General features: G+C 48.9%; 1 protein-coding gene across 3 annotated transcripts in view; it reads left to right on the top strand.

Annotated features, from left to right (window-relative positions):
• The window catches only part of vstm2b (V-set and transmembrane domain containing 2B), a 186995-nt gene that overhangs the window by 14288 nt on the left and 146608 nt on the right, over positions 1-26099 (top strand). Inside the window, exon 6 of one of the 3 annotated variants that reach the window (XM_072518167.1) lies at positions 13353-13744. The exons of the other annotated variants lie outside the window; for them this stretch is intronic. Coding sequence (XP_072374268.1) covers positions 13353-13417 — 65 coding nt within the window. The 3' untranslated portion in view covers positions 13418-13744. Of the gene's footprint in view, positions 1-13352; positions 13745-26099 lie in introns of those variants that run through there. 3 annotated transcript variants of the gene reach the window in all.

Raw genomic sequence — 26099 nt, 5'->3', positions numbered from 1 at the left:
AGAGAAGGTTGAGAGGAGATATTAAAGAAGTGTTTAAAATAATGAAGGATTTAGATAGAAGAAAGAACAACTATTTCCATTGGCTGAAAGGGTGACAAGTCGAGGCTAAAAATTTAGGTAATTGGTGAAGAAGAGGCGACTTGAGGAAGAATATTTTTACACAAGCTGTGGTCAGGATTTGTAATGCATTGTCTGATAGGGTGGTCGATAGAGATTCAGGAGTCACCTTCAAAAAGGGAATTGGGAAAAGACATGAAGCAGAAAAACCTGAAAGGATGTGGGAAATGAGCGGGGGCAGTCAGACTTACTTGAATGCTCTTCGAAAAAGTCAGAGCAGTCTTGATAGGCCAAATGGCTTCCTTCTATGTGATACTACAGGATGATTAAGACCACGGACCACAATTTTCAGGATAGCAATGTTTCGCTTACAGCCATCAAAGAGTTAGCGACAAGTGCATCCTGCCGATATGGGCATCCCCCAGCCATTTAACGCTCTAATGAGCATTAATGTACTGGAGATGGGACTTCTGACCCTCAGTTGAGAGCTCAGTGGGAAGGCCATCTGAGGAATTTTTATGGGCTGCCTGCCGTATACCCGCCAGCAGGAGAATGTAAAATTCTGCCCATATAATAAGAGGATAAGAAATAGAAGCAGAAGTAAGCTCTACAGAGCCTCAAGCCAGCTGTCATTTAATGAGATTATGGCCAGTCTGAAATTGCCCTTAACTCCACTTTCCTACCTGTTTCTCAAAACCCTTAACTCCCCCACTGTTTGAAGAGCTGTCATTCTCAGATTTGAATATCTTCAATGACTCAACCACCACAACTCTCTGGGGTGAAGAATTCCAAATATTCCAAATGCGCGGAGAGAAGAAATTCCATCCACTCTCTATCTTGAATGATGGACCTTTTATTCTGAAATGATGCCCAAGTTCTAGATTTACCCATAGGGGAAAACATTCTCTCAGCACCTACCCTGTCAAGCTCCTTCAGAATTGTATTTGTTTCAATGTGATCACCTTGCATTCTTCTAAATTATAATGAGTATAGGTTTTATCTATAAGACAATCCCTTCATCCTAGGAAGTAACCTTTTGCGAACTGCCTCTAATGTAAGTATATCCCTCCTTAGATAAGGTAAGTCATTCAATAATTCTAAGTTAGTGTCATGTTTCATATTGGTGCAGGGCATTTTTTGCTAGGTTGGGATCAGTTGGAGAGCTCTCGGAGCATGACAGGAAGTCTTTGGTTAAGAGACAATACCTTAAATAACCAGAGGGAAAGGGACAAAGAATACCTCTTGTGCATAATGATTTCAATACTTCAGGCATGTTTTCACCAACTTTATTACTTGTGTTTTATCCTTGAATGTAGAGTAATTAATTATTCACCATGGTGAGATTAGTTAATGGTCTAGGACACAGTGTCCATCTCCACCTCAATGCCAGCCTGATCGTCATGCAAACATGAGTGGAACTGGCCCAAATTAATATTTTCCCCCCTGCTGAAATTAAACATCGTGGGCACACATGTGGGAGATTTGAAAAGATATTTGAAGCGCAACTGAAATTTGCAATAAACCTCTTCTGGATCAATTATTTCTGGGGATAAGGGGAAACCATTCAGGCCAAGAGCACTCCCATGTCATTCAAAGATATCTTCTCGTAGAACTGGCCCAACTGGGGCAGCACGGTGGCACAGTGGTTAGCACAGCTGCCTCACAGCACCGAGGTCCCAGGTTCGATCCCGGCTCTGGGTCACTGTTCGTGTGGAGTTTGCACATTCTCCCTGCGTTGCGTGGGTTTTGCCCCTACAACTCAAAGATGTGCAAGGTTGATTGATTGGCCACGCTAAATTGCCCTTTAATTGGAAAAAATGAATTGGGTACTCTAAATTAAAAAAAAAGAATTGGCCCAACTGTGCCATTGACAATGCCCATGAAGACTTTATCTTGACCCCCTGGAAAGAACATTGCATCTTTCAGTAGAGGACTTGTCGGCCTTTCATTTATATTTTGTTAGTTATATTCAGTGTTGGGCCATTTGGAGAGCAACAGCAATCTAAGGGGAGCAATTTTAGTCTTTCTGGGGGTCAGTTATCTCATTTGGCTGGGCGGCTGGTTCGTGACGCAGAGCAATGCCAACAGCGTGGATTCAATTCCAGTTCTGGCTGAGCTTATTCATGAAGGCCCCGCCTTCCCAACCTTGCTCCTCACCTTGGTGTGGTGACCCTCAGGTTAAATCACCACCAGTCAGCTTTAAGGGGAGAGCAGCCAATGGTCCTCTGCGACTGCGGCGACATTTAGTCAGAGTAGTCACGCAGTTCCGGCTGCCGATACGGGGCCCTGCACTTCCAGCCGCGGGTCCATGCATGCGTGCGGCGGCCCTGCACAACATGGCGGTCCCACACAGCAGGCCGGCCCTGACAATATACCCCCCCAGATCGCGCATGCCCGTCGATCGGTGGCCCCGATCGCGAGCCTGGCCGTCCTAGAGGCCCCGCCGTGATGGATGCCCCCACCCCCCCACAAGGGCGGCCGCCCGAGCTCCCACCGGGTGGAACCATGAGCGAACCACGCCGGCGGGAACTCAGCCAGTCGTCGGCAGAGAATCGCCGCGGGGGCCTCTTTCAATGGTCCCTGACCGGTGCCGCGTTGACCGCATGTGCACGATTGGCAGTGATTCTCCATCCCTGGAGAACCACAGGAAGTCGTCGGACCCGATCGCAGGTCTGACGCCCCATTCTCTGCCCCGAGCCGAGTGCGATTGCGGCATGGAGGCTCGGAGAATCCAGCTCCATATGTTCAGTGCCTCAGTTATTAAAAACAGTGAGGATCAAGTTTCCTCTATTCCTGGACAAGTACGTTGAACCACAATGTTCCTTTATATTGACTAAACAAATGTTATGGGGTTTTCATTTGTTCTGTTTTTAATTGTCAGAAGTATTGACCTAGTCCCACTCTCACCCACTTTAAGTGTCTGTTTTACTGCACACATCCACCTACATTAAAATCAAACATAAGAAATTACATATATCCTGTGAACTTTTTTTGCACCAGTCCAGAATATTAGAAAAGGTGTCAAAAACTGGAATGAGATCATAGTTGATTATGACTGTGCAATTCTAAGTCTGATTCATGCCACCTAATGGCGGAAGAAGGCTTATTGTCCATATATTGATATGAGATGCTTGTGAGATGATCACTACTTAAGTGGCAGTATGGTTATTTTTTGTTTATTTGTTTTTGGGATGTGAGTAAACAAAGAATAAAAATAAAGAACAAAGAAAAGTACAGCACAGGAACAGGCCCTTCGGCCCTCTAAGCCTGCGCCGACCATGCTGCCCATCTAAACTAAAATCTTCTACACTTTGGGGTTTCGTATCCCTCTATTCCCATCCTATTCATGTGTTTGTCAAGATGCTCCTTAAACATCACTATCGTCCTGCTTCCACCACCTCCTCCAGCAGCGGGTTCCAGGCACCCACTACCCTCTGTGTAAAAAACTTGCCTCGTACATCTCCTCTGAACCTTGCCCTTCGCACCTTAAACCTATGCCCCCTAGTAATTGACCCCTCTACCCTGGGAAAAAGTCTCTGACTATCCACTCTGTCTATGCCCCTCTGTGACCACAGCCAGGCTATTTTTGCCCAAAGCAGGTTTGCCCTAGAATCATTGAATCATAGAATTTACAGTGCAGAAGAAGGCCATTCAGCCCATCGAGTCTGCACCGGCTTGGAAAGAGTACCTTACCCAAGCCCACTCCTCTATCCTATCCCCTTAACCCAGTAACCTCATCTAACATTTTTTGGAAACTAAGGGCAATTTAGCATGGCCAATCCACCTAACCTCTACATCTTTGGACTGTGGGAGGAAACTGGAGCACCCGGAGGAAACCCACGCAGACATGGGGAGAACGTGCAGACTCCGCACAGACAGTGACCCAAGCCAGGCATCGAACCTGGGACCTGGAGCTGTGAAGCAACTGAGCTAATCACTGTGCTACCGTGCCACTCTTGTGTATTTATTGCTCATCCCTAGTTGCCTGAGGACAACTCGAGTCAGTCACATATTGTGGGACTAGAGTCACATGTGGCTCGGAGTGGGCAGGGGTGCAAGGTTCCTTTCCTAAAGGACATGGGTCAATCCATTCCGTTTTCACAACAGTTCACAGATTTTGTGCCCGTTTTGTCTCCTGGTGCCAACCCACAAATGACTGGAATTATCAACAATAATTTCAAAATTTGATGGAAGTTGATTGTTTAACACCAGAGCTACTAAAAGGCTGAGCGATACTGGAGTACACAGGACAAAAATGGATACAGATGGGGGTTAAAGGGAACTGTTTAGAAGATGTAAATTGTACCAATGTAAGGAACAAAATAAGTCGTCACCATTGAACGGAGAGAGAATAGCTGAAAATCGATTAATATCGATAAAAAGAGTCCAAGTGTACAAACAGCAAAGGAAACTCAGCAAATAAGAGGGAACAGAAAAAGGCACCGGAATCCAAGAAGGACAGTACAGCACATGAACAGGCCTTTTGGCTCTGGAAGCCTGTGCCGATCATGATGCCTGTCGAAACTAAAACCTTCTGCACTTACAGGATCCATATCTCTCAATTCCCATCATATTCATGTATTCTAAAAATGTGAGTAATATATCATAGAATTCCTACTGTGCAGAAGGAGCCATTCGGCCCATCGAGTCTGCACCGATGACACCTTGGCACAGGGATTCTCTGGTCCCGCCACTCTCAATAGGATTTCCCATTGAAGCCACTTCCCACTGCCAGGAAACCCAGTACCGGTGGGACCAGAGAATTCCATTGGCGTGAATGGCCAGAGAACTCCAGCCAATTTGTCTACCAGTGTCTCTGCACCTAAGAAAATCAGTACAATTTGAGCAACCTCCAACCAGAGCCATCACAGAATCGCAGAATTGTTACGGCGCAAAAGGAGGTCATTCAACATATCTTGCCTGCACTGGATCTCCAAATGATCATTTTGACCCAATGCCTTTTCTCCCTGCCCCTGCATATTGTTTCTATTCAAGTAATCATCTAATGCCCTCTTGAATGGCTTTATTGAACCTGCCTCCACCACACTTCCAGGCACTGCACTCCAGACCCCAGCCACCCTCTGTGTGAAAAAGTTTTTCCGAACATTACATTTGTTTCTTTTGCAAATCATTTTAATTCTGTGCCCTCTCCTTCAGTTCTTGGTCTTTTTACGAGCGGGAACAGTTTCTCCAGAACTACTATGCCCAGTCCCTTCATGATTTTGAACACCTCTATCAAATCTACTCTTAGACCTCTCTCCAAGTAGAACAGTACCAACCTCTCCAATCTAAGTTTCTCATCCCCGTAATTATTGTTGGAAACAAGAATTTCACAATTTAACCTGGTGGACCGGAGCCTGATCCAGGTGAACTGAATCTTAAATCAGCTTAAACAATCATGGGCCACAAATTTTTGGATGGTGGGCTTTCACCCCCACCAACTAAAGGGTCGGTATGGAACTCATCTCTACGAATACTCGCTACCCCACAGCCATTTATGCTCCAATAAGTCTCATTTGGCTGGAGACAGGACTTCTGCTTGTTGTGTTATTATAGTGATACAATACCTTGGGCTTATTTACTTACTGTACAAGACACAATGCACCAATTACTCAGAAATGATTTGATAACACATTGTGGGTTTATTTATTAAGACTAGGTGCATGAGAACAGTTCTGGATGAGTATAATGCTTGAAGGCATCAGAGTTGTGTATGTGCTCTACTCAAAGCAAAAAGCAAAAATGAAACCAAGACTGGATCACACAACACATTTCCATTCCAGTGATGTCATGCTAATATCTCATAAATGCATATTACGACATCCCAATTTATTTTTAAAGATATTTTTCGCTCTTCCAAAGAAGTCTAACTATTTACAACACATGTTCAGTTACCCTTACATAAGTGCATAGAACTGATGAATATATGAGTCTCTAAAGCAGAAAGATAATCTGCTGGTATGCCCAGATCTTGGGATGTTAAACTTATCTGGAGTTTCTTTAATTGCTCACAGTGATCTGTCATCCTTGGATGGTGTTCTGGTAGCATTTGGGTTCATGCATTTGGGTTCATGCAACAGGATTGTATGGTGGTTCAGGAGCTGAAATGAATCTGATTTGTCCTCAGTTCTACCTCACCATTGCTCCCTTGTGTGTAATGACTTAATTGGACCTTCTGGACAAATTCTTGCACCTCGGTAGGTAGCCATGTACTTTCTGTGGGATCTTAGATACAAACTTGTTGAGGGCGATTTTCTGGCCCACCGCAAATTCCACTATGTTGTGAAAACTCTGGGAGAGGCTTGATACGGGATTTGCGCCAAGCGCCACAAAGTTCACCCTGTTCCAGGGCCCTCCCAGCAGACGTTATCAGGTTAATGCCCAGAGATCTGTGAAGCCAGGCTTGCCATTGTGTTGATGCCCCAACCCTCACCAATGAAAGCAAAAAGCATGGACCCCTTAAAAACAAAGGCAAAATGTGGGACGATCTCGATGGGAAACCTGCCTGTTTCACTGAAGTCAGTTTTCTGACTGACCCTGACAGCCTCAACCCATTGTCTCAACTGTAAACTTCAAATTTTTATCGTGTCCATTGGTTGCCTTCTCTTGCAGTTTTCAAAGTTGTTCTCTAGTGTCTGAGAGAGTAGAACGAATTTACTCGTTACGGCGCAAAAGGAGGTCATTCAACACATCTTGTCTGCACTGGATCTCCAAATGATCATTTTGACCGAATGCCTTTTCTCCCTACCCCTGCATATTGTTTCTATTCAAGTAATCATCTAATGCCCTCTTGAATGGCTTTATTGAACCTGCCTCCGCCACACTTCCAGGCACTGCACTCCAGACCCCAGCGACCCTCTGTGTGATGCTGGTTTTCCACAATTTCTATAGTGTAGAATCTTTTGCCATTTATTATTATAGCCAGTGGTATTTGCGTTGCACAAAATATACCAGATCAATTTGGAGAACATCTTCCAGTTCAATGTCAATGAAGCCAACTTGTAGATCAAAGGATATATCTTCTCTTTGTGCTGGGTTAGGCAAACTGTTAAGTGTATCCAATGTGACCACCAAGTTACTTGGCTTGTACCTAATCCTACATCTGTAACCTTGCATATTTTGAAAGCCTTGGCAGTGCACCGGTCAATGGTTTTCGTCAAATAATCTCCAGTGGTTTGTGGTTTGTCTCTACCACAAATTTATTTTCAATGGATTGGTATGAAAAAGCATGATTCCGGGGTGGCAGGGTGGCGCAGTCGTTAGCACTGCTGCCTACGCCGCTGAGGATCTGGGTTCGATCCCGGCCCCGGGTCACTGTCTGTGTGGAGTTTGCACATTCTCCCTGTGTCTGTGAGGGTTTCACCCCCACAACCCAAAGATATGCAGGTTAAGTGGAGTGGTCACACTAAATTGTCCCATAATTAAAAAAAAGAAAACGCATGATTCCAAACACTGAAGCTATTGTTTCCCAGTCAATGTTGGAATAGTTTTGCACTGAGTGCTGAATTTGGTGCATTTGAGTGCGATAGTGAGAGTTTGGTGACTGAGGGAGTATAAGGGTTCATTTTTATCTAAAGCCTAGTCTTTCTTTTATTTAGTAAATTAACTTAAAAGTTGCTGTTTGGTTTAGAAGAAGGTGAATTTTCAATCAGCTTTAAACAAAGGTTCTACTTGTAGGTACTTGCAGCTGGAGCTTGTTAATTAGTTAATTGGATTAGGCCAGTTTTCAGAGGCTAGATTCACAGTATAAAAGTGATCCACGACAGTGCAGACTTTGTTTGCACTGAGTGCTAAATTTGGTGCATTTGAGTGCTATAGTGAGAGTTTGGTGACTGAGGGAGTGCTGAATTTGGTGCATTTGAGTGCTATAGTGAGAGTTTGGTGACTGAGGGAGTTAGGTGAGGAGGGAGTAAGGTGCTCCTTTCATTTTGTTTCCTACATTTCCGCAAAGAGCGAGAAGGGAGCCAGGAGTTTACAGAGACTGCAGCTGACTGGGAGCAGAGTCGGAGGGCGGAGGTCCAGTTGGTCCACAGGGCAGTTATATTCTGTAAGGTAAGAGGGGATGGAGGCTAGGCCAGTTGCATGCTCCTCCTGTAGGATGTGGGTGGTGAGGGATACCACTGGTGTCCCCGCTGACTATACCTGTGGGAAGTGCACCCAACTCCAGCTCCTCACAGACCGTGTTCGGGAACTGGAGCTGGAGCTGGATGAACTTCGGATCATCCGGGAGGCAGAGGGGGTGATAGAGAGGAGTTACAGGGAGATAACCACACCCAAGGTACAGGACAAGAGTAGCTGGGTTACAGTCAGGGGAAAGAAAACAAACAGACAGTGCAGGGATCCCTCGTGGCCGTTCCCCTTCAAAACAAGTACACCATTTTGGATGCTGTCCGGGGGGATGACCTACCGGGGGAAGGCCCTAGTGGCCAGGTCTCTGGCACTGAGTCTGGCGCTGGGGCTCAGAAGGGAAGGGGGGAGAATAGAAAAGCAATAGTAGTAGGAGATTCAATGGTTAGGGGAATAGATAGGAGATTCTGTGGTCGCGACCGAGACTCCCGGAAGGTATGTTGCCTCCCGAGTGCCAGGGTCAGGGATGTCTCGGATCATGTCTTCAGGATCCTTAAGGGGGAGGGGGAGCAGCCAGAAGTCGTGGTGCACATTGGTACCAATGACGTAGGTAGGAAAAGTGGTGTGGAGGTAATAAACGAGTTTAGGGAGTTAGGCTGGAAGTTAAAAGCCAGGACAGACAGAGTTGTCATCTCTGGTTTGTTGCCGGTGCCACGTGAAAGTGAGGCTAGGAATAGGGAGAGAGTGCAGTTGAACACGTGGCTGCAGGAATGGTGTAGGAGGGAGGGCTTCAGGTATTTGGATAATTGGAGCGCATTCTGGGGAAGGTGGGACCTGTACAAGCAGGACGGGTTGCATCAGAACCAGAGGGGCACCAATATCCTGGGAGGGAGGTTTTCTAGTACTCTTCGGGAGGGTTTAAACTAATTTGGCACGGGAATGGGAACCGGATTTGTAGTCCAGCAGCTAAGGTAGCCGATATTCAGGACGCCAAAGCGTGTCGTGAGGCAGTGGGGAAGGGAACACTGACAAAGGAGAGTACTTGCAGGCACGGAGATGGGTTGAAGCGTGCATACTTCAACACAAGAAGCATCAGGAATAAGGTGGGTGAACATAAGGCATGGATCGGTACTTGGGACTACGAAGTGGTGGCCATCACGGAAACTTGAATAGAAGAGGGGCAGAAATGGTTGTTGGAGGTCCCTGGTTATAGATGTTTCAATAAGTTTAGGGAGGGTGGTAAAAGAGGTGGGCGGGGGGGGTGGCATTGTTAATTAGAGATAGTATAACAGCTGCAGAAAGGCAGGTCGAGGAGTATCTGCCTACTGAGGTAGTATGGGTTGAAGTTAGAAATAGGAAAGGAGCAGTCACCTTGTTAGGAGTTTTCTATAGGCCCCCCAATAGTAGCAGAGATGTGGAGGAACAGATTGGGAAACAGATTTTGTAAAGGCGCAGAAGTCACAGGGTATTAGTCATGGATGAATTCAACTTCCCAAATATTGAGCGGAAACTCTTTAGATCAAATAGTTTGGATGGGGTGGTGTTTGTGCAGTGTGTCTAGGAAGCTTTTCTAACACAGTATGTAGATTGTCCGACCAGAGGGGAGGCCATATTGGATTTGGTACTTGGTAATGAACCAGGGCAAGTGATAGATTTATTAGTGGGGAGCATTTTGGAGATAGTGACCACACAATTCTGTGACTTTCACTTGAGTAATGGAGAGGGATAGGTGCGTGCAACAGGGCAAGGTTTACAATTAGGGGAAGGGTAAATACGATGTTGTCAGACAAGAATTGAAGTGCATAAGTTGGGAACATAGGCTGTCAGGCAAGGACACAAGTGAAATGTGGAACTTGTTCAAGGAACAGGTACTACGTGTCCTTGATATGTATGTCCCTGTCAGGCAGGGAAGAGATGGTCGAGTGAGGGAACCATGGTTGACAAGAGAGGTTGAATGTCCTGTTAAGAGGAAGAAGGAGACTTATGTAAGGCTGAAGACACAAGGTTCAGACAGGGTGCTGGAGTGATACAAGATAGCCAGGAGGGAACTGAAGAAAGAGATTAGGAGAGCTAAGAGAGGGCATGAACAATCTTTGGCTGGTAGGATCAAGGAAAACCCCAAGGCCTTTTACACATATGTGAGAAATTTGAGAATGACTAGAGCGAGGGTAGGTCCGATCAAGGCAGAAGTGGGAGATTGTGTATTGAGCCTGAAGAGATAGGAGAGGTCTTGAACGAGTACTTTTCTTCTGTATTTACAAATGAGAGGGGCCATATTGTTGGAGAGGACAGTGTGAAACAGACTGGTAAGCTCGAGGAAATACTTGTTAGGAAGGAAGATGCGTTGGGCATTTTGAAAAACTTGAGGATAGACAAGTCCACCGGGCCTGACGGGATATATCCAAGGATTCTATGGGAAGCAAGAGATGAAATTGCAGAGCCGTTGGCAATGATCTTTTCGTCCTCACTGTCAACAGGGGTGGTACCAGGGGATTGGAGAGTGGCGAATGTCGTGCCCCTGTTCAAAAAAGGGACTTGGGATAAACCTGGGAATTACAGGCCAGTTAGTCTTACTTCGGTGGTAGGCAAAGTAATGGAAAGGGTACTGAAGGATAGGATTTCTGAGCATCTGGAAAGACACTGCTTGATTAGGGATAGTCAGCACGGATTTGTGAGGGGTAGGTCTTGCCTTACAAGTCTTATTGAATTCTTTGAGGAGGTGACCAAGCATGTGGATGAAGGTAAAACAGTGGAAGTAGTGTACATGGATTTTAGTAAGGCATTTGATAAGGTTCCCCATGGTAGGCTTATGCAGAAAGTAAGGAGGCATGGGATAGTGGGAAATTTGGCCAATTGGATAACGAACTGGCTAACCGATAGAAGTCAGAGAGTGGTGGTGGATGGCAAATATTCAGCCTGGAGCCCAGTTACCAGTGGCGTACCGCAGGGATCAGTTCTGGGTCCTCTGCTGTTTGTGATTTTCATTAATGACTTGGATGAGGGAGTTGAAGGGTGGGTCAGTACATTTGCAGACGATACGAAGATTGGTGGAGTTGTGGATAGTGAGGAGGGCTGTTGTCAGCTGCAAAGAGACATAGATAGGATGCAGAGCTGGGCTGAGAAGTGGCAGATGGAGTTTAACCCTGAAAAGTGTGAGGTTGTCCATTTTGGAAGGACAAATATGAATGCGGAATACAGGGTTAACGGTAGAGTTCTTGGCAATGGGAGGAGCAGAGAGATCTTGGGGTCTATGTTCATACATCTTTGAAAGTTGCCACTCAAGTGGATAGAACTGTGAAGAAGGCCTATGGTGTGCTAGAGTTCATTAACAGAGGGATTGAATTTAAGAGTCGTGAGGTGATGATGCAGCTGTAAAAACTTTGGTAAGGCCACATTTGGTGTACTGTGTACAGTTCTGGTCGCCTCATTTTAGGAAGGATGTGGAAGCTTTGGAAAAGGTGCAAGGGAGATTTACCAGGATGTTGCCTGGAATGGAGAGTAGGTCTTACGAGGAAAGGTTGAGGGTGCTAGGCCTTTTCTCATTAGAACGGAGAAGGATGAGGGACGACTTGATAGAGGTTTATAAGATGATCAGGGGAATAGATAGAGTAGATAGTCAGAGACTTTTTCCCCGGATGGAACAAACCATTACAAGGGGACATAAATTTAAGGTGAATGGTGGAAGATATAGGGGGGATGTCAGAGCTAGGTTCTTTTCCCAGAGAGTAGTGGGGGCATGGAATGCACTGCCTGTGGAAGTAGTTGAGTCGGAAACATTAGGGCCCTTCAAGCAGCTATTGGATATGTACATGGATTACGGTAGAATGATATAGTGTAAATTAATTTGTACTTAAGGGCAGCACGATAGCATTGTGGATAGAACAATTGCTTCACAGCTCCAGGGTCCCGGGTTCGATTCCAGCTTGGGTCGCTGTCTGTGCGGAGTCTGCACGTCCTCCCCGTGTGTGCGTGGGTTTCCTCCGGGTGCTCCGGTTTCCTCCCACAGTCCAAAGATGTGCGGGTTAGGTGGATTGGCCGTGATAAATTACCCTTTGTGTCCAAAATTGCCCTTAGTGTTGGGTGGGGTTGCTGGGTTGTGGGGGTAGGGTGGAGGTGTTGGCGTTCGGTAGGGTGCTTTTTCCAGGAGCCGGTGCAGACTCGATGGGCCGGGTGGCCTCCTTCTGCACGGTAAATTCTATGATAATCTATGATTAATCTAGGACAAAGGTTCGGCACAACAGCGTGGGCCGAAGGGCCTGTTTTGTGCTGTATTTTTCTATGTTCTATGTTCTAGTTTGATTGCGTAACAGACAAAGATTTTGAAACAAGCTAAATTGTTTTACTCTTTTATAGTATGCACACTCCAAGACCTTCCTGTCAGACATCTATCTCCAGGATAGTTGTCTCCCCAGGATCATAAAATTGCAATGTCGATGCTTCTGATGATTGCAGTTTCAGTATTTCAAGAGGTATTGGTGGCTTTCATGCCACAGGAAAGGCACACCATTTCTCAACAGTTCACTTAGCTTTTAAGCAAATTTGAGCAAAATTGGGAATGTATAGAGTCAAGAAATTAGAGACCTAGGTATCTTCGAAATTTGTCCTTATTTTAATGTGTTGGCATGGCTTTAATATCTTCTGTTTAACTTGGATTGGGAAATATGCCAGCACTTGAATAAATAGATCCAAATAAGTTGATCTGCTGCATATTGCTGTCGCATTTCAGACTGTTGACCCCACCCTTCATTATGTACCACCTGCATCAATAAGTGCAGATTATGGTCTTGTTCTTTCTTTGTCCTTCCCACAACACCTATAGCAACTGCGATACAAATGCTTCCTGGCACAATGCATATAATGCGGTCCATGTGACCTTGAAAGAGATCTTAGCTAAGAGATAGCCCAAAAGGACGTCATTGAAAACAGCCTCAATCAAATGGGGCATGAAGTGTGGTAAACTCTTCTGACTCTTTGGTTGCGAGATGTACAGACTAGTAAGCATGCTTGGCATCAAGTTTCAAGAAGAATTCTGCACCTGGAAATCTCCAATTTAACTCTGCCAAAGTGGGTAATGTATAAGGATGATGTTTCACATTTGAGCTTAAACATCATGGATCGAGGCAGACAGGTATTGATCCACCCTTCTGTACGACTCATGTGATTAAGCTGCACTAATCTGAGTGCTCTTGTTCTCTTCTAATGATTATGTATCTCTCCATTTTGTCCAGGTCAATCTTCAATTTGTCATGTCAGTGGATGCTGCGAGTATGTGGTGGTACAATTGATGGACTGAAATTTTCCCGCAAGTGTAGCAGCTCCATGAAATATTCAATTTTGTTGAACTATTCTGGACATTTCAATGTTATATCATGATCTGAGGTGATGGGAGCAATTTCTGAGTTTGACCTGTGTTATAACCTGCCTACTTACCATTGGCTGGGGACTAATGACAATCCCACAATCCTGTGGGAGTATGAGCTTCCCCAATGAGGGGGGCGGAGAAACCATTAGTAAACTCCTAGTATAAATAAAGCTGGCCAGTTTAGGAACCAGCAGGAAGGAGTGTGCAGCAAGAGAAGTTGCTGCTGCTGTTATATATATATATGTTATTGTAAATAAATGTTATTACTTTGTATCCTTAAAACTCGTGCTGGATTCTTAGTGGCCCTCACAAAACTGGCGACGAAGGTTAAAGTGAATAGCTGGCTACACTGCTGAAGCCACCTCCCTGGATTTTTGTTGGATACAGGTTGGAAGTTGTTTTCTATTCTACCATGCCTCTGTACGGACGTTTGGATGTTTTTGATGCTGCGCTGGAAAGCTGGAACCAGTACACACAACGGATGCGTTACTATTTCCGGGCAAACAATATCACCGAAAACGAGCGCCAGGTGGTCATATTGCTCACCGCTTGCAGCCCACATACGTTTGGGGTGATTAGGAGCCTTACGTACCCAGCTGCGCCGGACACCAAAACGTTTGATGAACTTGTGAATATACTGGGGCAACATTTTACCCCAACCCCGTCCATGATAGTCCAGCGTTACCGGTTTAATACCGCTGAGAGGACCCCTGGAGAATCCCTTACCGATTTTCTATCCAGGCTACGCAGGATTGCGGAGTACTGTGACTATGGTGAGACCTTGTCAGAAATGTTACGCGACCGTTTGGTTGCAATGCGGCCACCCAGAGAAAGTTGTTAGCTGAGCCAACATTGACTTTTCAACAGGCCATTCAAATAGTATTGTCCCGAGAGAGCGCAGAACGAGGAGTGCAGCAGCTACAGGGAATGGAAGAGCATGCCTTCGGGCGCAACCCCTTCCGTCCGAAAACGTCCCCCCGCACTCCTGCGGTACCTTGGGCGAGGCAACGTCCGGACCGACGCCAGTGGCCGTCGGACATTCCTCCCCGAAGGGAGCCTTCTCCAGAACCAATGGATGAGGAGCCATGTCCGTGTCAGACTTGTAGGCGCCAACCCCGTCGCGGACGGCGGTCCTGGGGGCGCCATCATCCAACCAAAACTGGGACCAGCCCAGGGGCCGTAACTGGGACCAGCCCAGGGGCCGTACCTTCCATGTGGATGAACCTGCGGCGACTACTCCTGAGGACGTGGAGATGGAGGACGACTGCCTGCAGTTGCATTGTGTGGCAGCTCCCCGTGTGGCCCCCATTAAGGTGACAGTACGGGTCAATGGCCACCCGCTTGAGATGGAGTTGGAAACTGGCGCAGCGGTCTCCGTGATCGCCCAGAGGACATTCGAATGCATCAAGCAGGGTATACAGACCCTTACATTAACCGACTCACAGGCCAGGTCGGCCACCGACACGGGGGAACCACTGGACATTGCAGGAACTACAATGACCCCTGTTGTTTATGGACGGCAGGAGGGGCGATTCCCACTTATCGTGGTGCGCGGCCATGGGCCCAGCCTGTTGGGTCGGGACTGGTTGCGCCATTTGCGGTTGCAATGGCAGCACATCCTCCAAACAGTTTCTGAAGGGTTGACTGAGGTGCTAGGACGATACCCAGATGTATTCCAGCCTGGTTTGGGGAAAATAAAAGTGGCCATAGCCCGTATCCAAGTCGAACCAGGAGCCACGCCGCGCTATTTCCGGGCGCGCCCGGTGCCTTACGCCTTGCTCGAGAAGGGAGAACGGGAGCTTACTCGTTTGGAGACTTTGGGTATTATCAGGCCCGTCCGTTTTGCTGACTGGGCAGCACCAATTGTACCTGTAATGAAGCCAGATGCCACAGTTCGCTTGTGTGGCGACTATAAACTTACAGTAAATACGGCTTCCCGACTCGACCGATATCCAATGCCTCGCATAGAGGATCTCTACGCGAAGCTTGCAGGTGGACTCTCGTTCACAAAATTAGATATGAGTCACGCCTACCTGCAGTTGGAGCTGGACCCTGCCTCCCGACCATATGTAACGATTAATACACACCGGGGCCTGTATGAATATACACGGTTGCCCTTTGGAGTATCCTCTGCCTGCGCAATTTTTCAACGTGTTATCGAGGGCATTTTGAGAGGTTTACCACGTGTTGCTGTCTACTTAGATGACGTTTTGATTACAGGGAAGTCGGAGCAGGAACATTTGGAAAATCTGGAGGCTGTCCTTAGACGCCTTTCGGAGGCTGGAGTCCGTTTACGTCGCACAAAGTGCATATTTCAGGCAAAGGAAGTAGTCTACCTAGGTTATCGGGTGGACCGCGAAGGTTTGCACCCCATCGCAGAGAAGGTGCGTGCAATTCAACAGGCCCCCGCCCCGACTGACACTTTGCATCTTCGTTCTTTTCTCGGTCTCGTAAGCTATTACGGGAAGTTCCTCCCCAATCTGGCAACTACGCTGGCCCCTTTGCACCTTCTGCTAAAGAAAAATCACACCTGGGTTTGGGGTCAGCCGCAAGAAACCGCTTTCCGGCGGGTAAAGCAACAATTGTCGTCGTCTGGGTTACTAACCCACTATGATCCTGGAAAGCCTTTGCTCGTCACATGTGATGCATCCCCGTATGGTATTGGGGCCGTCCTGTTCCACAAGATGGAGAACGGGGCCGAGCGGCCGATAGCTTTCGCCTCCCGCACATTGACTGCAGCGGAGAAAAAGTACGCGCAGATCGAGAAGGAGGGCCTGGCATTGGTTTTTGCCGTGAAACGCTTCCACCAGTACGTGTATGGCCACCATTTCACTATCGTGACTGATCATAAGCCTCTGCTGGGACTTTTCAGAGAGGATAAGCCAATACCGCCCATTGCTTCCGCATGGATCCAGCGCTGGGCTTTGTTGCTTGCTGCATACGAGTATTCTCTGGAGCACAAACCAGGTACGCAGATAGCAAATGCCGACGCACTGAGCCGATTGCCTTTATCGACCGGCCCCATGTCGACCCCCACGACCGGTGAGGTGGTTGCAACCCTAGATTTTATGGACACCTTGCCTGTCACGGCATCACAGATCAGTGAGTGGACCCAGACGGAGCCAGTCCTGTCAAAGGTTCGGCACATAGTCCTGTATGGTGGGCAGCATAGACAGCTCCCAGGCGAGTTGCGGGCATTTTCCTCCAAGCTGTCATAATTCAGCGTGGAAGACGGCATCCTCTTGTGGGGGACGAGTGTGATTGTCCCGGAAAAAGGCCAGGAGCTGATACTAGCAGACTTGCACAATGGGCATCCAGGTGTGACCAAAATGAAAATGTTGGCCCGGAGTTATGTCTGGTGGCCAGGCCTCGACACCGACATTGAGAAGGTGGCCCAAAACTGCTCCATTTCCCAGGAGCATCAGAAGCTTCCGCGGGCCGCCGCCCCCTATATCACTGGGAATGGCCAGGGCGGCCTTGGGCACGCTTGCATGCAGATTTCGCAGGCCCTTTTCTAGGATCCATGTTCCTTCTATTAATTGACGCCCAGTCTAAATGGCTAGAGGTGCATAAGATGCAGGGGACAACGTCCTGCGCAACAATTGAAAAGATGCGTTTGTCGTTTAGTACGCCTGGCCTCCCCGAGGTGCTGGTCACGGATAACGACACTCCATTCACGAGTGAGGAGTTTGCGAGGTTCACGAAGATGAACGGCATAAGCCATATCCGCACTGCCCCTTACCACCCGGCTTCAAATGGGTTGGCAGAGCGCGCAGTGCAGACATTCAAAAGAGGCCTAAAGAAGCAGTCTTCCGGATCAATGGACACGAGACTGGCTCGCTTTTTGTAGGACCACCCCCCATGCGGTGACTGGGGTAGCTCCCGCAGAACTCCTAATGGGCCGGAGACTTCGCACCTGCCTTAGTATGGTTTTACTGGACATTGCCGCACACAAGAACGGCAGGGACAGGGATTTCCTCGGCATCAGCCGATTCGGCAGTTTGCGCCCGGTGACCCAGTGTTCGTTCGGAATTTTGCTGGTGGTGCCCAGTGGGTTCCTGGTGTAATCTTTCGCCAAACGGGCCCTATATCTTACCAGGTGCAAGCCCAGGGTCGTCTCCAGCGCAAACATGTAGACCACGTTCGGTCCAGAAGACTATCCCCTCAAAAGATTCCCCGCCCCCGGAGCTCATTTCTACAGCCGCAGAGACCAGAGACAAGGGAAGGTAGTCCTCACAATCTTCCACTGGTGCCTCACTCGAAGCCTGCGCAGGTCGTTACAGAACCGAATGGAGATAGAGATGGAGACACAGGATGCATCAGAGGAGGAATCCTCGGGTCCACGGGCCGTGGATGTACAACCGTTGCGCCGTTCATCACGGAAGCGCCGGTCTCCGTCTCGTTACACGCTGCCTGATCCAGCGCCCCGTGCAAATGGCGTCCGGCCTGCGGCAAAACGAGTCCAACGCCCTCCTTCGCCAGGGTCTTCGGTGGATTCCTTGGACTTTGTGGGGGAGGGATGTTATAACCTGCCTACTTACCATTGGCTGGGGACTAATGACAATCCCACAATCCTGTGGGAGTATGAGCTTCCCCAATGAGGGGGGCGGAGAAACCATCAGTAAACTCCTAGTATAAACAAAGCTGGCCAGTTTAGGAACCAGCAGGAAGGAGTGTGCAGCAAGGGAAGTTGCTGCTGCTGTTATATATATATGTTATTGTAAATAAATGTGATTACTTTGTATCCTTAAAACTCGTGCTGGATTCTTCGTGGCCCTCACAAAAACCTGCCTTGTAAAGTCAGATAGATTCCAAGAATTATTATTAGTGTGAGATCACGACATTCCAGTATATCTGCAATCACTGGGCCTTTAGGTTCCATGATGTAGAACATCTGTGTCACCTGGGTGGATTGACTACACTAGGACTATGGATCCAGCACAGGGAAATAGTGAACTTTTGCATGCTGTGTGTTTCACCATGGCCTTCCACATCTGTGGATACGTGTCTTCCAGAATTTTCAGGGGTAGTGCTTTGGCATCTGCCCCTGTGTCAATCTTGACCAACAACAAATAGTCACCAACTTTCTTAGGGTAGATCATTTGAATCTTGGCAAACACTTTGGATGACGTGAAGGCTCCACTGTTTTTCTCAAGACTGATGGTATGAAACATGTGCTCACCTCTCTTCGTCTCGTCGTGAACCTCAGAATCATTTTCTGGATTGTCAGTCACTTCATATAGATTTTTCTGACAGGATCCCGGGTGATTAATCTTATCACTTGAAGGTACCCTTTGTGTACGGTCTGTATGATTCAATGCATGGCTCTGCAGCTGCATCAACCTTTGTTCCTGTGCACTGCTGCCACATAGCTTTCAGAATTGATGAAAAGCTGGGCATTTTGAAAAGCACAAAAAAAATGGCTTTCAAAACAAGCCCAGCATATATATTTTTTTTCTTCACGTCTCGACCGTGACAGTGACCATAGTACTTGAAGGCATCAGACCTGTGTGCATGTGCACTGCTCAAAGCAACAGTGATATCAAGACTAGATCACACAAGACATTTCCCTTCTCACAATGTCATGGTGATATCCCTTAAAGGAATATTATGACACCGCCCCTCACTTGGGAGGAAATCCCACTTCAGAGAGAATTTGGATTGCAGGAAGATGATCCATACGCTCTCAGGAGGTGGTGGTGGTGTGTTACAGTTCGCTCAGGGAATCCGAGTTGCTGTGGTAACATGCATTTTTACATGCATTTGGAGTTATGTTGGTGATGCTGGAAGTTTCAACTTTCTTTTCAGAGGGGCAGCACGGTAGCCTTGTGGATAGCACAATTGCTTCACAGCTCCAGGGTCCCAGGTTCGATTCCGGCTTGGGTCACTGTCTGTGCGGAGTCTGCACATCCTCCCCCCCGTATGTGCGTGGGTTTCCTCCGGGTGCTCCGGTTTCCTCCCACAGTGCAAAGATGTGCAGGTTAGGTAGATTGGCCATGATAAATTGCCCTTAGTGTCCAAAATTGCCCTTAGTGTTGGGTGGGGTTACTGGGTTATGGGGATAGGGTGGAGGTGTGGGCTTGGATAGAGTGCTCTTTCCAAGAGCCGGTGCAGACTCGATGGGCCGAATGGCCTCCTTCTGCACTGTAAATTCTATGATCTATGATCTTTTTATCACATGGTTGACTAGGAATCTCTTCTGTTCTTCCCATCTGCATTTGCTATGTGTTGGAAGGATTTGCTGGTTGCTAAGCTGATTGACTGTACTGTGTACGTACCTTCCCAGCTATCAAGTCCTAGGGTGGAAGTCAAACCCAGAGCTTCTGATTCAGAGGCAAGCACACTACCCATTGCACCACAAGACCTCCTGTTCTGAGGAGATGGATTCCTTATTTAAATATTTTACTGAAGCTGCACTTTCCCGCAATAGTTCAGGAAAGTAAGAACGACCGCAACTCTGTCGCATTTACCAGAGTGGGTGCTTGCTTTATTGCCCACACCTTCTCCTCAAGCTGATGTAGGCCGTTTCGATCCACAAAATCCTAAGTAGGGGACTTCTTTGGCGTAGAAAACACACTTTCCCCTTTTGAGGTGGATGCCCATCTCAGAAAGCCATCAGAGGATGTCCTCCAGGTTGCTCAGGTGCTCCATTTCTGTGGTTCCAGTGACCAGGTAGCCTGCCACATGCAATAGCCCTCTCAGGAGGTTCTCCATAATGTGTTCCATAATGACTCATCTCAAGCTTGGAAAAGGAATGTCCCCCAGCTAACTTCACGTATAGATCTTCTATCCGCAGCATAGCGTATCTGTCCAGATGGGAGGTTTACAGTTTTGTCAGATTTCAGTACCGGGACCACGGGCACTGTTCAATCAGCAAATCGTACTAGCCAGATAATGCCAAGCCCTCCCAATCAGCTGGCCCTCGACTTTCACCAGCAATGCAGAGGGGATTGGGCGGGCCCTGAAATATTTTGGTTGGGCCTCCAGGTCTACATATATCTTGGCCAGGGCCCCATTAATCTTTCTCAGGCCCTCCTGGAAGATTTCTGGGTACTTCCCCAAGACCTCGTGAAGTCCTCCGGTGTAAGATCTGTTGCCAGTGCAGCCGGAGGCGTTGTAGCCAATCGCAGTCCAGCAGACTCGTTGCAGGGCCATGCACTGCCAGAGCTTAATGGACTGCTGTCCATAAGTGACTGGGGTCATTGTCGTGCCTGTTATAGTTAGGGATTCCCCCATATAGGTCGCTCGCCTTGTGTTGTCCCGCAAACCTAGCTGTTGAACTCCAGTCCTGATTTTCTCGAAGGTTTGCCTCTCTATTACTGAAACTGTGGCTCTCGTGTCCAACTCTATCTCGAATGGGTGACCGTAATCCTGATGAGTGCAACTCGTGACGTGGCAATGCAATTGCATACATTCCTCATTATCAGGTTTTTCTACGTGGAGGGTCCTTGTTCTGGGCTGGCATCTCCTGTGGTTTCCTATCCCTGTGGTTTCGCCGGCCATTAGTGCCACACCGCCTTGAATCATCCTCCATCGGTTCCGGGAAAGTGTCGCACCTAGTTGCAGCAGCCCCTAGCCAACAGGCCTGATCCCGGCGGTGTTTGGGCCAGGTTGGGGTATCAGAGGTACCAGTCCTGAACGGGCTATTGGCCAGAATGGGGGGCATCCTACACTGTTTACCTCCATCACTGACATCGCCTGGAGTTCCTGCGCTCTGCGCTCCTTCTCTGCGCTCTCCTGTGAGAGGAAGCACTCAATGGCTATTTTCAGGTCCAGCAACGGCTTGGCCAGTAATTTCTGCTGGGTCATCATAATATTTCCTCCGCATACCAGGCAGTCCCATAGCATTTTGGGTAGGGATGGCCCACAGTTGCAAAACTCCGCCAGTTTGCACAATCGGGCCACAAACCCGGCAATGGACTCCCCTGGGATTTTCTCAGCTATAATAAATCAATACCTCTGTATAATGACAGTTGGCATAGGGTCTTGGTGATTTGTCATGAGCGCCACTAGCTCATCAAACATCTTGGTGTCTGGAGCCATGGTATGTGAGGCTCTTTATGACGCGGAAAGTGGAAGCCCCACAGATGGTCAGAAGAATTATTCTCTGATGATCATCCCCAATGATAGCATTCACCGTAAAAAAAATAGCGTACACGCTCTGCTTACTGAGTCCAGTCCTCTATACCTACATTGAATGTAGCGAGTCGGCTAAAGAACGGCATTTTCAAAACAGTGCAAACCATATTCCATCATGAAGAGAGGCGGATGTGTTCCAAACGGCTCGCTGCGCCGAATGTAGCTCCACTTTAGGAGAGTCAAAAAGGAGAGTCAAAAAATAGTTTATTTCCACAAGGAAAGCATTCACATTCAACAGCTTACTCCTAGCCGGGACTACTCTGCAACCCAGATCCTACCTGGGCCGGCATTTATGGTCATGAATCAATGAGCCAGCTGATGTTCCTCCGCCCTTCAGTGGGGAGCCCTTACTCCATGAGGCTCACAGGGAGATTAATTGGGTTGTCCACATGAGTCTCGTGGGGGTTATAACATCAGGCTTCTTTGGAAATTAAGATAAAGGGCAGGATTCTCCGCCCCCCTGCCGGGCCGGAAAATCACCGGGGGGCGGCGTGAAACCCGCCCCGCTACCTCGCCGCCGGCTGCCGAATTCTCCAGCTCCGGTTTTTTGGCGGGGCCGGGAATCGCGCCACGCCAATTGGGGGCCATTGGCAGCGCCCCCCCCCAGCGATTCTCCGCTCTGCAATGGACTGAGCGGCCGCCCGTTTTCGGCCAGTCCCGCCGGCGTAAATTACACAAGGTTCTTACGGGCGGGACCTGGGTCTGCGGGCGGCCTGCGGAATCCTCGGGGGGGGGCGGGGGGGATCTGGTCCCAGGGGGGGCCCCCACGGTGCCTGACCCACGATCGGGACCCACTGATCCGCAGGCGGGCCTGTGCCATGGGGGCACTCTTTCCTTCTGTGCCGGCCGCTGTGAAGCTTCTCCATGGTCAGTGCGGAGAAGAAACCCCCTGCGCATGCGCTGGGATCACGCCAGCAGTTCTGCACATGCACCAACTCGCGCCAGGCGGCGGAGGCCCTTCGGCACCGGTTGGCGTGGCACCAACCCCGCTGGCGCCGGCCTAGCCCCCGAAGGTGTGGAGGATATTCGCACCTTCCGGGCAGCCCGACGCCGGAGTGGTTCACGCCACTCCTCGGCACCGGTACAGCACGCACCGTCGGATACCAGAGAATCCCGGCCAAGTTCTTTCACAGTTATTTTGATTGTTTTTTTCAAAAAGATTGGCTGGGATTCTCCGTTTCTGAGTCTAAGGGCGCGATTCTCCACTCCCGCGCCGGTTGGGAGAATCGCCTGGTGCGCCATTTTTCCCCGCGACGCCGGTCCGACGCCCTACCGCGATTCACCCAAGCGGCGAGAACGGCCCCGTCGAGTTCTGCGCGGCGCAGGCCGTAGAATCGCCCGGGACACCCAAAATGGCGATTCTCCGCTACACCCGCTATTCTCCGGCCCAGATGGGCCGAGCGGCCTGCCCAAAACAACAGCTTCCCACCGGCGCCATCCACACCTGGTCGCTGCCGGCGGGAACAGCATGGGAATACTGGGGGGGGGGTCACCTGTGGGGGTCGAGGGGGGTTCTTTCACCGGGGTAGGGCTCAAAAGGGGTCTGGCCTGCGATCGGTGCCCACCGATCGGCGCGCTGGCCTCTCTGAAGGAGGGCCGCCTTTTCTCCACTGCCCCGCAAGATCCATCTGACATTTTCTTGCGGGGAGGACGGCAACCGCGCATGCACGGGTTGGCGCCGGTCAACCCGCGCATGCGCGAATGACGTCATTTACGCGGCGCCAGCCCTGTCATTTACGCGGCGCCACTTTTACGCGGCGCCAAGGCCTGGCGCGCGTAAATGACGCGGCGCCGCTCCTAGCCCCCCGAGGGCGAGAGAATCGGGGTCTGGGAACGGCCTCCGAAGCCGGAGTAAAACACTCCGGTTTTCACTCCGGCATTGGCACTTAGGGCGCAATTCTCCCATCTGGAGACTAAGTGTTGACGCCAACAGAGAATCCGTGGACATTTATGACAGAAAAACCGGCGCCGCACCTAGCCCGTTTAGGGGCAAGAACCGGTGCCGCATGGAACACAATCAATTCCAATGAAAAACAGTGCAGGACTCGCCGGGTCCGTGATCGACACTTGGGAAGCTGACAAGCTGCTGCCACATATTCACATTACAATCCCTACACACACTTATCCCAGCCAACAAGATGGCACTGGTTGTGCTGGACTGCACCCATACAGCTGATGGGTCGCCTGGGGCCAGAGGGGACCCAGGAGGATGCCTGGGGGGGGGGGGGCTATACAACCCATGGCACCAGATTCGAAGTGGGCTGTTAGCGATGTGCGCAGCTGCATGGCTGCCTTGCCGGCAGTGGTAATGGTACTCCATACCCGTCCACCCCGACCCCACAGCACACCTCCTGGCCACCCCCCACTACTCCCACCAGCCCCGGAAGAAGCCCCCCGTCCAGCAGCACAAATATCAGCAAACTATGGTGATGTTGGATACCTTCCCTACCCCCTCTCTCTCCCTCAGCATCCGCCATGCCAGTTTCATGATTTTTAAAAGCACAGGTGAACCACGTCACTGGGACCTCGGCCCATCGGAGGCGGAGAATCGCGGAGGCCCTGGAGAGTACTGGGTCGGGCCCGCGGATGCCCTGGAGAGTACTGGGTCGGGCCCGCGGATGCCCTGGAGAGTACTGGGTCGGGCCCGCGGATGCCCTGGAGAGTACTGGGTCGGGCCCGCGGATGCCCTGGAGAGTACTGGGTCGGGCCCGCGGATGCCCTGGAGAGTACTGGGTCGGGCCCGCGGATGCCCTGGAGAGTACTGGGTCGGGCCCGCGGATGCCCTGGAGAGTACTGGGTCGGGCCCGCGGATGCCCTGGAGAGTACTGGGTCGGGCCCGCTAATGATATACAAACGGTGCCTACTGTACGTGCAGCGTGAAACGCATTGACCCCGTTTTCGCGATGACAGAGAATTGCGATTTGGCGTCAAATCGTCTCCTGCCATGATTTTGGCATCGGAACCGATTCTCTGCCCAACCGCCTTTCCCGATTTCACCGTTGGCTAACGGAGAATCCCACCCTTTATATTTGAAGCTATTATTTCCTATGGCACCCTCTGTTCTTCACAGAGAAACACAGAACAGGAAAATGGAAGAAATGTTGAATATCAAGTGAAACTGTGAAGTTTAATGTGTTATTGCATGTTAGAAAACTGAAGTGAAAATTGGTGATATTTTCTAGTTTTGTTAAGAATAAGAATAGCATCCTACACTAAATAGTTTCCATGGACACTGCAGGGAGATTTATAATTTTTTAAAATTAATCAATGAACCGCGTATGTTACTGTACAGCCTACTGAGAGTTTATAGAATTTGTATGATTCAACTCAATGCAAAACCTTTTGTGAATTGATTCCTAAAGTATTGTTGTGGCCAAGAATAACATTAACTTCGACAAGTGCAAGTAACACAATGCACCACCTGATGTTCAATTCCATTGAAATTAATGAAATTGAAGTTTGAGCAGGGCACTTAAGCAGTGACCACTGGGAAATTACTCATCTTACATCCCTGCGCAAGTTCAATTCTATCCCCAAGGTCACTAGTTTGAGCTTGTGAATTAGAGTTTCCATTATTGATTCAGTATGTAACGAATTTTTAAAGAGGAAGAACTTACATCGCGACTGCATCTTTCAGGATGTCCCAAAGTGATTCAAAGCCAATAAATTACTCCCATATTGTGATCCAGGATTCTATGAAAATAGTGAACAGTACACAACAGAAAGGTATCAATTTTGATTTCTTACCTGTGATGAGTTGATCTAATTTCAGTTGCAGCAGTAGTGAGTTATTATAGTTAACGACAATATCTCCAGAGTGGAAAGGGAGATATTAATAATAATAATTGCTTATTGTCACAAGAAGGCTTCAATTAAGTTACTGTGAAAAGCACCTAGTCGCCACATTCCGGCGCTTGTTCAGGGAGGCTGGTACGGGAATTAGTCGGGTTATTGTCAAGTGACCTTTGCTTGAAGCTGTGTGCTTGTGAACATTGTTGATGTCAGCAATAGGCTCAGCGGAGATACTCCCCTTTGGTGAAACATTCCACCAATGCTCCGTTGTTCAATATATTCCTGAGAAATGGAGAACCGGGGCAAGGAAGTGGAGAAGTGGAGAGTGAGAAACAGCGCGGAGAGAGGCGGACCAGGAGAGTTAAATCAGCGGGGGATAGGGTGGCACGGGGCGCAGCGGTTAGCACTGCTGCCTCATGGCACCCAGGACCCAGGTTTGATCCCGATTCCGGGTCATTGTCCATGTGGAGTTTGCACATTCTCCAGGTGTCTGCGTGTGTCTCACCCGCACAACCCAAAGACATGAAGGATAGGTGGATTGGCCACGCTAAATTGCCCCTTAATTGGAAGAAAAAATTGGGTACTCTGAATTTGTACTAAAAAAACTGCGGGAGAAGATAGAGCAGCATCAGAATGAGAAACAGTGAGGAGAGAGGAGAGAGGGATCCAGCGGGAGGAGACA

This window comes from Scyliorhinus torazame, chromosome 10, assembly GCF_047496885.1.
Source record: "Scyliorhinus torazame isolate Kashiwa2021f chromosome 10, sScyTor2.1, whole genome shotgun sequence".
NCBI classification, from domain to species: domain Eukaryota; kingdom Metazoa; phylum Chordata; class Chondrichthyes; order Carcharhiniformes; family Scyliorhinidae; genus Scyliorhinus; species Scyliorhinus torazame.
The sequence above is the reverse complement of the archived record's forward strand: the minus strand, read 5'-3'. Positions and strand labels throughout refer to the sequence as shown.